Genomic DNA, 17,164 nt, shown 5'->3' with positions numbered 1-17,164 from the left:
AACCTCTTCTGCACCTGGTCAACGAGAGATGCCAATTGCCACATTCGCACACCCTTTCGTTACCTTTGTAGCGAGTCCAAAATTTGTGATCAAATGGTTACTTTATTCAGTGTGATATGTTTGACATACATGTGTGTTGGGACTCTCTAACATATTGAGTCATTACTGTTGCTGCTGAACAAGGGTGTTGACTCATGCTCAGCAACCTGTTGACTGGTGATCTCAAGGTGATGTAGCAGGACACTCCCCTTAACCCATTACGTCACGTGACAGTCCTCGTAACCACTGACGAGGGTTCGACAGCAAGTGGTCTGACCATCAGGCGACACCACAGGATGCTCCCCCCAGAACCGGACGAAGGAAAACGAGTAGGCCAATGAAACACAGCAGCAAAAACTCGTAAACCCACAGGCGAAAAGGGATAGAGCGTGCTCACCTTCTACCAGAAGGTGCGCAAGCACGGTCGAGGGCGGCTGCTGCAACGGGTTGTGTGCCTCCGGCCATGAGTCTGGACCACAGACCCGCGGGCACTGTCAGCGCATTGCGTAGGCCTGGTCGGACGCGGACTGTGGGGAAGCTGCCAGGGAATCCGTCGCGGGACCACCGATGCATGACTGGCCGAGACTATACCCTGCTGTTGGGCTGACCACTGCTCAACCGGATGGCCAGTCAATGGCCGGGGATCGTCAAAATCCACACCGGCGAGAAGCAGAAGGACGTCTTCGGGCAGCCGCCCCAGGTAGGCCCGCTCAATCGGGAGGCTAGGCCTTGACAGCGGCCAGCAGGGTGACGGGCGGGCCCACTTTCTCCCCGCTCCCAGGGCCGGCGGTGCCCCTGATGCTGGGGGTGGGGAGCTGATATACTCGCAGCTCCTGCAGCAGCTGGTGGGGGAGCGGCGGCAGCCACGGCCTCTCATCCCCGGTGGTCGGCTCCGGGCATGTCTTGCGGGAGAGATTGGCGGCCGTCAAACAAGGCCCGGATCGCGCCCATCGACCCGGGCGGCTTGCGAATGCCGAGACCAGTCATAGGAGCGCGTTGAGGTGGCTGTCAGCGGCATACATTATGGTAGGGTTGGCGGCAGCGTTGTTCAGCAGGGCTGGGCTGTTGCAGACATCGTCACCACTGTAGAGGTGGGCGGTCTGCTGCGTGCCTTGGGAGAACCGTCGCGGGTCACCAATGTAGCGAGTCCAAACTTTGTGATCAAACGGTTACTTTATTCAGTGACATAAGTTTGACATACATGTTGACCCTAACGTATTGAGTCATTGCTGCTGCTGCTGAGCAAGGGTGTTGACTCATGCTCGGCTACCTGTTGACTGGTGATCTCAAGGTAAGATATGCTGATGTAGCAGGACACTCCCCTTAACCCATGACGTCATGTGACAGTCATCATAACCATTGACGAGGGTTCGACAGTGGTCTGACCATCAGGTGACGCCACACCTTGTTCAATTCCGATCATATTAAGTAAGAAAGGATTTTCATATTTTCTTCCACAAACCCAGTCCAGCCTCTGCTCCTACCACTATCTACACTTTGCGTTGCCTCAGGAAATTAATAATTAAGAACCATTTACACCATGGTCATTCCCTCTTCTCCCCTCGTAATGGGCAGCAGATATAAAAGCTTGAAACCATGTACCACCGGATTCAGGAATAGTTCCTTCCCCACTATTATCAGATAACTAAAAGGTCCTCTCATAAGCTATAGGTGTAGTTTGATCTCCCAACCTACCTCATTGGGAACCTTGCAATTTTTATATCTGCATCTTTTCTGTAGCTATAACATTGCAACATTTTATATCTGCACCTTTTCTGTAGCTATAACATTGCAAGTATAATCTGCACAGGTATTTTTCTCATTGCATCACCTGTTGTACTTGTACATGGCTTGATTGTACTCATGTATAGCATGTTTTGACTGGATAGTAAGAAAGTTTTTCATTATCTCGTTACATGTGACAATAATATAACAACACCAATACAGGTACTTCTAGATCCATTACTTGGACTGAGGAAATAAATCAAGGAGGTTCTGGAAGCTCTTCAGATGAGATAGCTAAGAGTGAAAGTCTTTCAAGTACCTGTATATATAAAAAAGTTTACAAATAACCACTGTTATCTGGATCTGGAAATCAATCGTTAATAAAATAGCTAGACTTTGTATAGGTTTATGATTATGACGTTGATCTAAAGTCAAAGCAAATTTGAGAGATTTAAAGAAAAACAACAAGGATGGCTTTAGGGATCATTGATCAGCTATAAGAGGGAGTTCAATTTATTTTAAATGAAGTAAGATTAGGACACGATTTAAACTTCTTAATCAAAAAAGACAAATTCAGTGTTGTGGACATAGGCAAATATTTTAAGTAAAATAAAATCCACAAAACTATAACAAATGATACAAAATTACTTACATTTTGAATAAATTCATGAAATTTAAATAAAACCTTATGTTTTACGAAATGAATGTAATCTACGCAATTAGATTTTATTGATTATCAGACACAATGTTCTAACAAATGTTGTGCAAATTTTATCATTAAATATTTTCTATATAATCTTAACCAGCATTATATCTTAATATTATTTGTTCAGATAAACATTCTTAAAAAAATTACCATGATCCATTTCCATATGTTATGTTCATGTATATGTATATATATATAATATTCCAAACATAAAATCAAGCAACTCCTATTTTTCACATTATTGCCGAAGCTTTACTTGAAGTTAAATAAGTCAATGTCAATCTTGAAGTAGACATAGGCGTAGTAATCCTGTTGGTTGACATTCAGTCCAGGGATATCCACGTTGGCCTATAATAAAAATGAAATGCAACAAGGTTAGGAACAGTATTATAATAATAGCTAAATTTATCTGTTTTAAGTGTTACTTGATAGGTTACTTGATAAGTGTTAATGTATTTTAAAACTATTTAGCTCATTCTTTCAGAAAGGCACCACCACCACCACATCTCCAATTCATAGAAGCCATTAAATGTTCCTGACATTACCTCTACTTTCTTTATCTTATTTCCAGATATTGATGATACTTTATGGAAGAACTTTTTAAGATTATTCCTCCATCATTTCTGAATCAAAGTGCTATTGCAGCAGTTTAATGTGAAGTAATTTTACAAGTTTACATTTTTTACACTCCTCTTCAAAGCCGCTAAGTGTACTTAAGTCAACTTACGAAGCCCTTGCCCAAGGAAGATAAAAGTCTTGTTAAGATTTAAAAGTTGCGATTATGTCATTCAAACTCTTATGGTGTTTGGACTTTCCTTCATGAAGTCAGTGTCTGTGGCCTACATTTCCAGATAAATGCACTGAAAAGATCTAGCAAAGTAAATTACTTGAAATATTTCAAGCTTATACTCTCGATAGCATGTTATTGATACTAGATTCAGTTAGGTGACAGCATGTTATTCAATTTGGGCTAGTGGTCAAAATAGTCTGGGTTAAAATTAGAATGTGATTCAATGTTCTTTTGTGGACTGTTTCCAGAGCATGAATGTTTTTGTGTGAATCGGTGATTAGATTATGTATTTTACTACTTTGGCCAAAGAATTTAGCATTCTTATGTTTATTGTTAGCTGCCATGAATTGATCAGACTATTTAGACTGATCTCCATGATTCTTTCGGTATGCAATGTCAAGCAATAGGAGGGCAAGCAATAACTTGGGATCATTTGGCTGTAGATTGGTTTTAATGTATAACAGGTTCCAAACTCCAAGCCACGAAGACTTGGAGTTGCTAGTACAGTTAAGTCCCTGAAGTTGGGCCTCAGCAATAACTTTTTCATATTTGCTGACCTAGTTTAGCACCAATTCAGTTTTAAATTTCTCTTCCTTGTTTTCAAATCCCTTCATCGCTTCCATATTTATTTAATTTCTTCCAGATTTATAATCTTCCAGGATCAGTGTACTCCTCTCAATCAGGTCTCTTGATCAATTCTGAATGTACCCACTCCTCAATCAGTGTCACCTGCAGTTCTATCTCTGAACAGAACATGCTGCAAACAGCAATTCCAGAGAGAGAATCAAAGTTATAGTTTCAAACCGTTGCCCAACAAATTCAAAGGTGCAGTATGATCGGCAATTCCAGCAATTAAAATAAAACATTTTTTTAAAGAGAAATAGAGATAATGTTTCAGTCAAAGACTTGTCATCAGAATCAGGAAAGAGAGAAAACAAGTTTGTTTTCCATTGCAGTGAAATGAGTGTAGACATAGAAACATAGAAAATAGGTGCAGGAGTAGGCAGGCCATTTGGCCCTTCGAGCCTGCACCGCCATTCAATATCATCATGGCTGATCATCCAACTCAGTATTCTGTACCTGCCTTCTCTCCATACCCCCTGATCCCTTTAGCCACAAGGGCCACATCTAACTCCCTCTTATATAGCCAATGAACTGGCCGCAACTACCTTCTGTGGCAGAGAATTCCAGAGATTCACCACTCTCTGTGTGAAAAATGTTTTCCTCATCTCGGTCCTAAAAGATTTCCCCCTTATCCTCAAACTGTGACCCCTTGTTCTGGACTTCCCCAACATCGGGAACACTCTTCCTGCATCTAGCCTGTCCAACCTCTTAAGAATTTTGTAAGTTTCTATAAAATCCCCCCCTATAAGGGTGGATAAGCCAACAGTAATATATTTGTGAGGATGGAGCCATGATTGACTTGGTGAACTGTTGATGAAGGTATCTAGCTGATACATTAATTAGGACATTTGAAAGAAGGGAGGGGGGAAAACAAACAAAAAGGGTGTAGAAGGGTGTAGAAAATGCATGAGACCTAGCCTGACTCAACTTGTATGCCAAAGTTATGCCTTCCTTTCTGGGGAGTACATGGAACAATCCTTATCCTCTTCATTAATGGTCAAATGCACTCTCAGGTCCCACTATTACCATCCCGATAAGCAGGAAATTTTACTCCGTAACAATCAGTATTGATAATGTGTTTTTTGTATTATAGAAAAAAACTTCAAAATTATCTCTGTAACAGGTAAATTCTTAGCCTGGAAGAATTTTCTTTCAAACATAGAAAAATAGATGGCTTTGGAGAAACTGGACTGTATGTGTGTAAGTCTGTGCACACCATTGCAAGGCTGTACAATTTTGCAGATAGAGCATGACTGGAACAGGACAAGGTGTTTGACTGGGAGCCTGGAGCAGGAGCATGACTGGAAACATGATTCTGGGATTGAATCGTGACCCAGACCTGGGACAAATATGCAGATGGAGTTTAGCCAGGAATTCGACAAGTGTGTGCATGGGGCACAATAGGACAGAGACCAGGTGTGTAGGCAAAGCACGGTGGGGAATGGGGTTGAATGTGCAGTCAGAATATAACCAGGATTATGAGTTGGGGTCAGAAAATGGCAGGGAATGGAGGCCAGCATGTGGATGGAGCATAGCAGGGAAGATGGAGGAGTGCCACTGGGGTTGGAATGTGACCAGGTGTGTGTAGTCATACAATACCTCGGACAGCAGCATGTGCAGGTGATGGGTAGAGCCGGGGCCAAATGTGTGATTTTGGCATCAAGCAGAACAGGGTTACACATGCAACTGGAGGCCAGAATTGAGGGCATGCAACTGTGTATGGTCAGCATCTGTAGCTTAAGATTGGAACATGGACAGATCATTAGCAGTGTGCCCAGAGAAAGAGTGTAAGGGCTGAATGGAGTTGGTTATGTAGAGGCAGGAGGTGGGGGAAGAGGAGTGAAAGGAGAACTACATGTATGAGGGATTAAGGCGAGGTGGATGAGATGAGAAGCAGTGGGCAAAGTTTACATGCCTATAAAAGTTTGCACAGTTGCACTCTTAAGAGGTTTACTTGCATAGGTGCCTTGGAATTATATATATTTCTGTTTTTTTTTGTAAAAGGAGTATCATTATACAAGCTTACTAGTTATGTGAGACACTCTGTAAATTAACATAATTCAGGAATAATAAATTATGTGTTAATTTAATAGTTAATGTGGCTCTCACATTGAAGGTTCCTTGAACTGGGATAAGATATTGGATGGACCATTTTCTTAGTGGGCTGTAAATTTCAAAAATTACACAAATGAAATGCAGAAAACCCTAATATTTGCAGAAACAAGCAACTGCAGATGCCGATTTATATTGTAGCACTCATGATGGTATTTAGTTCATCAGTGTAGCAATGGTAATATAATTTTAAACTTTCTTCTGACTACTGCTGTCTATTTACTTTTCTATAAGACATAACTAGTTTTTGCATCCTATCACTGTATCTTTCTGTAAAGTTCCCAATTTTTGCAAGTGCAGGACATGATTGGAGAGCATTTCATTTGTACTAGAAAATGGGCAAAAATGCCTTGTTGGACATATTGTAGGTATGTTACAAAACTTACCTTCAGCGGCGCTGCAGATCTGTCACTACCCGTGTGCGCGACTTTGGCACCTTTGAGAGGGGGGCGGGTTTAAAATGCGATTTTTCTGCAGCCTATTCAAATCGATCTCGGTTAGGCTGTTTAGTTGCTAAAGAAAAGTCGCTTCGACTGCCGTTTTATTAAGTTTATTAAAATTAGTGCTGGATCATTTTATTGTTAGAGTAAATTAAAAATTATCTTCTAAAGCCGTGAATGCCGACAACGGGACGGATCTCACGTAGGGGACAAGGCAAGGTAGGCTGTTTATTTTAACATAAAAAAGTACTTCTTAAGATGCCTTTAATCAAAATTTTAAGTTGCAAGAAGGTGACTTGGAGCCCATCCGAACCGGCAGTATTTTTCATGCCGACATGGTGTTCAAATGCACTGCAACCGCAACGTTCCAAACCAGAGCGTTCCACAAAATTCCACTCGCATTTAAATGGCCATTAATTTACAGCAATTAAACACTAAATTCCTTCCTTTTGGCCTATAAATTGATGACAATGAGATTTTAAAATAATGTTATATTGGGAATTCTTGTGTGAATGTTATTTGGACATTTAGGCTATTTAAAAATGTAAATCTTTTCTTAAGAAATGGATAGATGTTTAGATCTAGTAATTGAATTTTGGAATTAGCTACAATTGGGTAACTAACTAATTATATGCTTTAATTTCAAGTCATCCAAGTAAGTGTTTAATATTTGTTTCAGAATGCTTCAATCTATAATAACTGAAAATGTCTTTCAGTTGTCTTAATTTTTAATAAAGTTATGGCCATTTGACAGTCCTTGATCACAACTTTTGTGTTAAGTCAATGGAAAAGCAATAGGGAACGAGATGCTAATTTCCAGGTATGAAAACGGCCATAACATTTTTAATACTGAAGATATGAAAGTGAATTAGGTGTCAAATTAAACTTCTTTTTATGCTTTATGTGATGGGGCAAATTGCAGACTTGATTTTTAAAATCTCAAAATTTTGTAACATTGCTACATATTGCACACTACCCTGCCTCATGCACACAGAAAGGCAATACATTGTCTACCATGAATTGAGGAAAGGGAAAGAGGATATGGGGAAGAAATGTTAGCATGATGACAGAGTTGTCTCCTTTTCTTGAGAAAAAAAAAGAGACATTTCCAGGCCCCCTTTTATACAGAAAGTCATAGGGTCTCCCACCAGTTGGTAATCAGAGGAAACTAAGATCTTGTCAACCTGCAGATAATTGTAAGATGCTGCCACTGGATGTCACTGCTGAGCCATCTGCATGAAGATCTTTTTATGTTGAAATTACTGGAGTGCATAAACCTCCAAGTAATTTTAAAATGTCATTCATTCTTTTTTTTATTTTTTTTTATTTTTAAAAAGGTGCTTACTTTTAGATTTATCATGATTTAAAATCGTTACTTTTTGGCCTCAGAATACAATTTATTATTTCTGACCTTCCTCCATTTTTGAATGTTGAGAATGTTTGAATGTCTTAAACCTTGTTCTGCACAGGGGCCAGGACCCATGTCTGTGAGCGGATGGCGGGCCACATCTATCGCCACAGTGTGACACTTGGTGTTGTTTTTCTCATTAGTTTTCACCTGTTTTTCAATTAGTTTTCTGCAGTTACCAGGTCCCTCGCGTGCCCCAGGACTGGCTGCAATTCCCAGATCATCTCGCTTCCCCGGGACTAGCTGCAGTTCCCAGGTCAGCTCGCCTGCCCTGGGAGTGGCTGTAGTGCCCAGGTTGGCTCGCTTGCCCCAGGACTGGCTGTAGTGCCCAAGTCGCCTACGTGCCCCGGGACACATTGCAGTTCCCAGGTCGCGGAAACCAAGTGGAAAAAAAAAACGCCTGTGCGCCGAATGATTTTGGGTTATGGGCAAGATCCGGCCTGTGGGCCGTAGGCTGCCGATCCCTATCATAAAGTCATAAGTGATAGGAGCAGAATTGGGCCATTCGGCACATCAAGTCTACTCCGTCATTCAATCATGGCTAATCCATCTCTCCCTCTTAACCCCATTTCCCTGCCTTCTCCCCATAACCCCTGACACCCATACTAATCAAGAATCTATCTATCTCTGCTTTAAAAATACCCATTGACTTGGCCTTCACAGCTTAATGATTTGAATGTTGAGGGTGAAATTGCCCTTTGACAGCTCAAATGAATAGTAAATCTGTTTTGCATCTTCTTGTACAAATAAATCTCCTTGTTAACTCTCTGCAGTGCTCTTCATGCTTTATCATTATCTACTTACCTATAGAGACATTAGAACCTTGTACAGAGTGATCACAAATATAGAACAGAAACTGTGGCAAGAGCTTGGGAGCAATATTGAACAGAGGACAGAAAATGAGACATGGAGTAAATTCTTGATTGTCACCAGTTATAGTGTTCAGCATTTGCCCAAATTAAGTCTTAGCACACATTCTGTACATGCTTCCACATTCAACCACTTAGAACTGTGACCCGAGTGAGCACAAAGACCATCCGAATCATGTAATTGTAAAGACTTCAATCAGTATTTACTGTTCCCGTTTGAAGGACATTTCTGTCTTTAATAAATGATCTTGTGCTGGTGCTTCCTTCAGACATCTGAACTGCGACTGCTTTATATTGCAAACAGAGCAAGTAATGCCTTTAGTTGGGATGGGGAAAAATATTGTCAGTCTGGAACTCATATCTGGAAAGTTATTCTGAACTTTGGCCATAAATATTTAGAGTTTAGATTACTGCAGGTGACATGACGATTCTCCAAATAAATTGCCTTCACGACTGGAAAAATCAGAGATCCGAGTAAATCCAAGGAATTTAAAGATGAACAACTAATTCTTAGTAAAGCTTGATCTGTTGCATGTTTCTAATATTTCTGTCTTCATTTCTGACCATTAAGGATTGTAAAGGTAATATTGTAGACTTTCAATGACTAAAGAATGCTGTAACGTGATTAAAAATATTAATAGAATACTGGGATGTATAATCAGTGGCGGCGCTGTTGAACAGCTGCGGCTCGCCTGCAGTCCGTCTGTTTTTACTTTTTTGTCTTGTTTTTTTTGTCTTGTTTAGTTAAATTTTTGGTTATTAGGTTGTGTTATGTGTGTGGGGGGGCTGAAACAAGGCTTTCTGTCTCTCTCTTGGGGGGAATGCGACTTTTTCTTGTTGTATCCCCCTTCTCTGCCTCCGTCTGTGCTGAGGCCTAATGGCGGAGCTGGCGGCCTCGAACCTGCGACCGACCTCGAGGCTCTGGAGGTAGAGCCAGCCAGGACTCACCAACGCTGGCCGTCTTCGAGCTGTGGCGGCGTTCGGGCGCTCCAGTGGCAGCGGCACGACTCGGCGCTCCGGTGAGGGAGGTCCGGCGCAGGGCTGGGACGGTGCTGGCTGAGATGCTCCGGTGGCAGCGGCACGACTCGGGGCTGAGACGCTCCGGTGGCAACAGCATGACTCGAGGCTGGGACGGCGCTCCCGTGAGGGCGGCCCGGCTCGGGGCTGGGACGGCATTCCGGTGGCTGAGGCGGCCCGGCGCGGGGCTGAGACGGTGCCCCGGTAGCTGAGGCGGCGTTCTGGCAGCAGCGGCCTGAATCTGGGGCTCGGCCGCAGGCCAGTGGACGACATCGTCGGGAGCTCGCAGGTCACAGGCTGGTGCCTATTTTCCGGAGCTCCCGCGGCAACAGCTGCGTCCGCTGTACTGGAGGGTGGCGGCTTCGACCACCCCGGGCCGCGGAGCTGAACCGGCCCGTTCGCGGAGCTCGGTGAGCCGCGGAACTGACTTACCATCACCCGGTGGGGTATCGCCTCAGCGCAGAGGGAAAAGAGGAGGGAAGAGACAGTAACCCTAAGATTTTTGCCTCCATCACAGTGAGGACGTGCCTGGTGAACTCACTGTGGTCGATGTTAATTTGTGTTTATTGTGTGTTTTGTTGTTTATTACTACATGTATGGCTGCAGGCAATGACATTTCGTTCAGACCGAAAGGTCTGAATGATAAATAAAGGATCCAAGTCTAAGTCTAAGTAAGTCTAAGTCTAAGAACATCAAGAACAAAATTAGAACTTGATGACTAAGATTTGCAAACACTCAAATTTCCTCCAAAGACACTCAGATCAACAAAGCAGAGGGGTGCTGAGCAGGGAAATGAAAGAACTGGGGTACTGGCAGAGTTCTGCCTGCAGACAAGGCTCAAGTTTCCTCATGCAATTGAGCATACAAAAGGGCTCTAATATGGGCTCATCATTGTATACACTTACATCAATGGTGCTTGCAGCAGCAACTTCATCTAGGTGTTTAAAAAGTGCATTGAGCACATCGCGTAATCGTTTCATGGTTTTCTTATTTGGCTGAAGAAGCATGGCCTGGAAGTTAACTGGAAGCCCATATCTGAAAAAAATCCAATTGTATATGGAGCAATATATTAATCACTGGAAGCAGTAAAGAGGTGTCGAGATCTTTCCATGTTTTCTGAAAGAAAACCTGAAAAATATCAAATCAAATTCAGCTCTCAACTGAGGTTCAAGCTCCAAATTAACCCCAGGCAATTTGTTTTTGATAATTACAAAATTGAGTCAATTTTTCATCTTTAACCAACTATGTTAATTCATTTCTTTACTCCCTCCCTTTCCGTGAATCCATATATCCTTAAAATCTGACACGCTTCTAATTTTTGTAAGTGCTGACAAAAAGTCATCAGCCAGAAGCATTGGTTGATTTATGAATGCAAGGACGAGCACTGCATACAGGTTCCCATTTGGACAATTTTGCAAGATAAGTGAAATAATCTTTTCATCTAAATGACATTGCTGATCAAAGACTCAGGAGTATTAGCTCTTCTCTCTCCACAGATGGTATCTGGTCTGCTGAGCATTTGCCTCCATATCCAACACATAATTCTCTGACATTTCCTCCGCCTTCAGCATGATCCCATCACCAGTCACATCTCCCTGTACCCTCCACTTTCCACAGAGATTACTCTCTCTCCATAACTCCTTGATAGCTCATCCCTTTCCTCCCAACCCGTCTGCCTCCTCTCCCACCTCTATCCAAGGACCCCAACTATCCATGGACCCCAACTGACAGAGATTCAGTTGCACCTCCTCCAAACCTGTTGATTGAATTTGGTTCTCCCGATGTGGCCTCCTTTACATCACCAATCATACACTAGGCAACTGTTTCTCTGAATACTCGCACTCTGTCCGCAAGGAGCCTGCTGGATCTTCTGGTTGCTTACCATTTTAATTCTCCTTCCCATTCCCATACCTACCTGTCTGTCCATGGCTTCCTCTATTGCTAAGTGAGGCCACACACACACACAAACACTGGAACAACTGCACATCATATTCTACTTGGGTTGCTTACAGCCCATCAGTATGAATTTGAACTCTTCCATTTCAAGTGATAACCCATCTCTTTTCTACAGACAGAGAAAGAAAAGCAAGCTACAACTAGATAGCTAAGGCTATGATACCAGTTAAATCAGGCTGTGATCAGAATTCAACCATACCACAAGGGGGTGTGGTGGAGTTATTATTCTACTGCCCTCTATTTTCAATCAGCCAGATAGATCAGCTGCGAGTAACAAAGATTAATTTCCCACTTTTCGATGGCACCCAAAACAATTGTGTCACCTGGACAATCTGCTGCTCATCATATAACATCCTCTAGTAAATCACAAAGTAACTCAGCAGGTCTGGCAGCATCTGTGGAAGAAATGGGCAGGCACATTTTTGGATCAGGACCCTTTTGCAGACTCATTCAGTAGTTCTCTCAAACCTCCTCCTTTCTACAACTACAGGCACACTGATTTTCTCACTTACCAGTACTAATAAAGTTCTAATTGACCTGAAATACTAATTTTGTTTCTCGTTTCTTGACGCTGCCTAACCAGCTGAGTATCTCCCATATTTTCAATTTTCATTTCAAATTTCCAGCAATTGCAATTTTTGGCATTTCAAACTAATAAATATTCCTGATCTCCCTGGTACTAACCTTCTAAAAACTCAAAAGATAAAAGTGTTTCGCAACCACCAGTAGGGTGATGGAAGTATCCCTAAAACAGATGACAAGCTTTACCATGGGATTTAGGATACTGTAAACTGATGATGTGTATCCTCAAAGAGCTGAGTTTATAACAGTAGATCTGCCTTCAGTGCAAATGCTCCCACATTCAAATATTACCCCTCTGCAACTCAAGCCACACCCAGAGTACTCTGGATATTAACATTCACTGACATTAACATATAACATAAAACGTACAGACCAGGAACAGGCCCTTCGGCTCAGTGTCTGTGCCAAACATGAAGCTCAATAACCTAATCTCATCTGCCCGCATATGATCCATGTCGCTCAATTCCCTGCTTATCCATGTGCCGATCTAAAAGCCTCTTAAACACCACTATCATATCTGCTTCCACTACCATCCCTGGCAGCACATTCCAGGTACCACCCACCACTCTACATAAAACAAAAACTCCAGTCTTTGACATTTGCACCCCGAGGAAAAAGGTTCTGACTGCCTACCCTATCTCTGCCTCTGATGATTCTATACACTTTTATCAGATCTCCCCTCAGCCTCCAGAGAAAACAATCCAATTCTGTCCAATCTCTCCTTATGGTTAATACTCTAATCCAGGCAGCGTTCTGGTAAACATCTTCTGCCTCAAAATTAAATAAATGATTGTTCAATCACTGGTGAATAGAACAAATAATTTCCAAGCTTTGCTGGTCATGTATAACTAGAAGTTTTTTCAGTGATTTCTAGGGAGAAAAATTATTACTTACCGAAGAACAGATTCAACAAAAACTCTTAAAGCCTTTATGTGGATCCAGGCAATATACGCTTCACTAAAATTAACCTTTAGCCAACGCAGCAAGGGACCCTGAAAATGAAGGTGGTGTAAAATAAATTAATTCAGGTAATCACACTTTATTGAAACTAAAAATAGTTTGGTCACAATTGTTATTTTGATTTTATGCTGCTTCGTACAACAGAAAACATTTACTCATACTTTGCCTCTGTAACCATCATATCCTTATACTGTGGATCAGTTCATCAGGTACAATAGTTCAGATAAAGGATGAAGATTAATAATGTTGTGTGTGTGCCTCTTTTGTATAGTCTGAAAATTCTGTTTAGTCTGCCTCGTATAGTCTGTCTTTCTCGTGAGTTTGGGAAAGCCCCTGAACCAAAGGAACTATATCATAACCAGTTATGAATATCTTGACTCTGAGGTATGTTCCCAATCCAAATCAATCCACTTTCTAATACAGATCGGTTTGAGCTTAGTACCATTTCCATTTATTCTATGCTAATCTGTACCCATGGCATTTATCACGTGGTTTATACAGTGTTGGAGCTTATTTTACTTGCATGTAATTTGATGATATTTGGTTTTAAATTAACGCATTGTATTTTACGAACTTTAGCATTTCAACGTTTCTATAGTAAGTGTCAATATATAACATTTAAAAGGATTTAATTGTAGGAATAAAATACTCACATACTGTTGTTTCTTGTCTGCACTTAGTCGTGTCATTTCCTCCTTTTCAGCATGCAATTCCTCTTCGCTATAGTTAAATTCTCGCACCAGAAACCTAGCATAGAACAGTTTTGTATTAAAACTCTGCTGATATTTGTAGTTGAGTTCACAAGAATCTAATTGTCAATCCATCCCCACCACCTGGGCAGCATTTTATCCATTAATACATCACACTATTGACTGGCATTGCACTGAAAGTGCCAGAATGAAATTAGTTATGTCCTTTATATAGTTTGCCTGATTTTCATTCCAACGTCAAGGCAAAATATATAAAGGACATAACTAATTCCATTCTGGCAGTTTCAGTGGAATGCCAGTCAATAGTGTTATGTATTAATGGATGAAATGCTACCCAGGTGGTGGGGATGGATTGACAATAAGATTCTTGTGGCTCATTTTTCATCAGATTATGACCGTTCATAAAAATAAATACTTTTAAAGAAGAATTATATCCTGCAATAGCACCACAATCACAGAGTTTCACCAGAAGTTATTACTGGGATTCTGGACTTTCAGGCCATCTTAAGCACTTTGAAAAGTAGATAGACTGAGGCAACTTTAGAAATGGAAATCCCTCGAGTAAATCTGTTCCTTACATGATTGTTTTTTCCGATTGTTTTAAGTCTACTCTAGACAAACCTGACCATCATTAATAATCGCAGACAGGGAGTCTAAATAAAATGTTTTCAATGGTTTCATGAAAGCACATAGTAATTGAAGATTTCTAAAGGACTAAAATGGAGGATATACTTATTTACTGCCACAAAAAAAATTACATGGATAACATGATATTAATATTGATTAAAGAAGTCTGAAAAAGGGTCTCTGCCCGACCAGCATTAGCAGTTCCTTCCTACACACTTAATAATGACTGTGGCTGACTAGGCCTTTCCTTGATATGTGAAGTTGTCCCTGGCCATTGAATTGTTGCTGCTGACCATTTTTTGACGTTGGCGCTCTGCCTCCAAGGTCTTGTACCGCATCCTATTGTGGTGCTTCATACCCACATGGATATCCTTTCTTCACCTAAATCATAGAGTCGTAGAGTGATATAGTGAGGAAACAGGCCCTTCGGCCCAACTTGCCCACACAGGCCAACATGTCCCAGCTGCACAAGCCCCACCTGCCTGTGTTCGGTCCATATCCCTCCAAACCTGTCCTATCCATGTACCTGCCCAACTGTTTCTGAAACGTTGGGATAGTCCCAGCCTCAACTATCTCCTCTGGAAGCCTGTTCCATACACCCACCGCCCTTTGTGTGAAAAAGTTACCAACTCAGATTCCTATTAAATCTTTTCCCCTTCACCTTGAACCTGTGTCCTCTGGTCCTCGATTCCCCTACTCTGGGCAAGAGACTCTGTGCGTCTACCCGATCTATTCCTCTCTTGCTTGCTCACATATGCGTTTCAGGTCAATAATTTGGGCACATACATAAGTCCTCAGCAGCTGCTTCCCAGTTGTCATCACCAATGTTAAAATTGTTCATATCTTTTTAAAATTACATCCTTGTAGCAAAGCTTTGGTCTTTCTCTTGCCCTTCAGGCATTGGCGACCTCCCATTCAGCACATCTTTGGGATGCGTCCATTTTCAATCCTTTGTACATGTCCAAGCCAGCGGAGACACTTCTGCTTGAGGATTGCAGGGATGCTAGGCATGTCGATCAGGGAGTGGACAGATTCTTTAGTGATTCTGTCCTTTCAAGAAACTCCCAGCATGCGATGAAGACAGTGGAAATGAAAATTATTCAATTTGCCCAAGCCTCATTGTTGTAAAGTAATGTGCTCCAGGTGCACAATTTGAATACAGTTATCTTGATCTTGACTATGAGTTTCCCGTTCTTCCATACCCAGTTAGCATCCCAAAAGTGGTTGCAGACTCATCTATGTGTGAATTGATTTCCTTATCCACATGGAGGCTATCAGTCACCGTGGCTTCTAAGTAGGTGAATTTGTTGGCATATTCCAGTGGATTGGTGTTTAAGGTGATTTCAGGGAGAGTTGATTTCCCTGACCCATGACAATAGTCTTCTTAATGTCAGTTGATAAAAGTTGCAAGCATCAGACAGTCTATCCATCAGCCCAACATATTTTTCCATTTGGATGATGGGTGCAGCATCATCAGCGTACAGGAGTTCCCTTATAAGCACACTTCACATCTTCATCTTGGCTTTCAATCGTGCTAGATTGAAGAGCTTCCTGTCACTTTTGGTGTGAAGGTACACTCTATTCATGTCTGTCGGGAAGGCAAAGAACAGAAGAGCAGATAGGACATATCCTTGCTTCACTCAATGTCTCATGGGGAAACTATGATGTACAGTGCATTCAGAAAGTATTCGTAAATGGAAGGACTTTGAAACCACCGCCTGGCCAAACCAAGCAATCGTGGGAGAAGGGCCTTGTTCAGGGAGGTGACCAAGAACCCGATGGTCATTCTGACAGAGCTCCAGAGTTCCTCTGTGGAGATGGGAGAAACTTCCAGAAGGACATCTATATCTGCAGCACTCCTCCAATCAGGCCTTTATGTTAGAGTGGCCAGACGGAAGCCACTCCTCAGTAAAAGGCACATGCAGCCCGCTTGGAGTTTGCCAAAAGGCACCTAAACAAGATTCGCTAGTCTGATGAAACCAAGATTGAACTCTTTGTCCTGAATGCCAAGTATCACGTCTGGCACCGCTCATCACCTGGCAAATGCCATACCTACGGTGAAGCATGGTGGTGGCAGCATCATGCCGTAGGGATGTTTTTCAGCAGCAGGAACTGGGAGACTAGTCAGGATCAAGGGAAAGATGAACGGAGCAAAGTACAGAGAGATCCTTGATGAAAACCTGATCCAGAGCATTCAGGACCTCAGACTGGGGCAGAGGTTCACCTTCCAACAGGACAATGACCCTAAGCACACAGCCAAGACAACGCATGAGTGGCTTAGTGACAAGTCTGTGAATGTCCTTGAGTGGCCCAGCTAGAGCCTGGACTTGAACTCAATCGAACATCTCTGGAGTGACATGAAAATATCTGTGCATCGACGCTCCCCATCCAAACAGAGCTTGAGAGGATCTGCAGAGAAGAATGGGAGAAATTACCCAAATACAGGTATGCCAAGCTTGTAGCGTCATACCCAAGAAGACTTGAGGCTATAATCGCTGCCAAAGGTGCCTTAACAAAATACCGAGTAAAGGGTCTGAATACTTATGTAAATGTGATATTTCAATTATTTCTTTTTAATTATTCGCAAAAATTTCTAAAC

At 42.0% G+C, this 17,164-nt stretch overlaps 1 protein-coding gene across 1 annotated transcript in view; it reads right to left on the bottom strand.

Moving 5' to 3' along the window:
* Positions 1-1,193: 1,193 nt before the first annotated feature.
* LOC129697088 (V-type proton ATPase subunit C 1-B-like) overlaps positions 1,194-17,164 on the bottom strand; it is a 42,407-nt gene continuing 26,436 nt past the window's right edge. The window contains exons 10-13 of the mRNA XM_055635308.1: positions 13,882-13,975; positions 13,163-13,260; positions 10,636-10,765; positions 1,194-2,818 (exon numbers count right to left, since the gene is read on the bottom strand). Coding sequence (XP_055491283.1) covers positions 2,723-2,818; positions 10,636-10,765; positions 13,163-13,260; positions 13,882-13,975 — 418 coding nt within the window. The 3' untranslated portion in view covers positions 1,194-2,722. The remainder of the gene's footprint in view (positions 2,819-10,635; positions 10,766-13,162; positions 13,261-13,881; positions 13,976-17,164) is intronic.

The sequence above is a fragment of the Leucoraja erinacea genome, chromosome 5, assembly GCF_028641065.1.
Source record: "Leucoraja erinacea ecotype New England chromosome 5, Leri_hhj_1, whole genome shotgun sequence".
NCBI lineage: Eukaryota > Metazoa > Chordata > Chondrichthyes > Rajiformes > Rajidae > Leucoraja > Leucoraja erinaceus.
The sequence above is the reverse complement of the archived record's forward strand: the minus strand, read 5'-3'. Positions and strand labels throughout refer to the sequence as shown.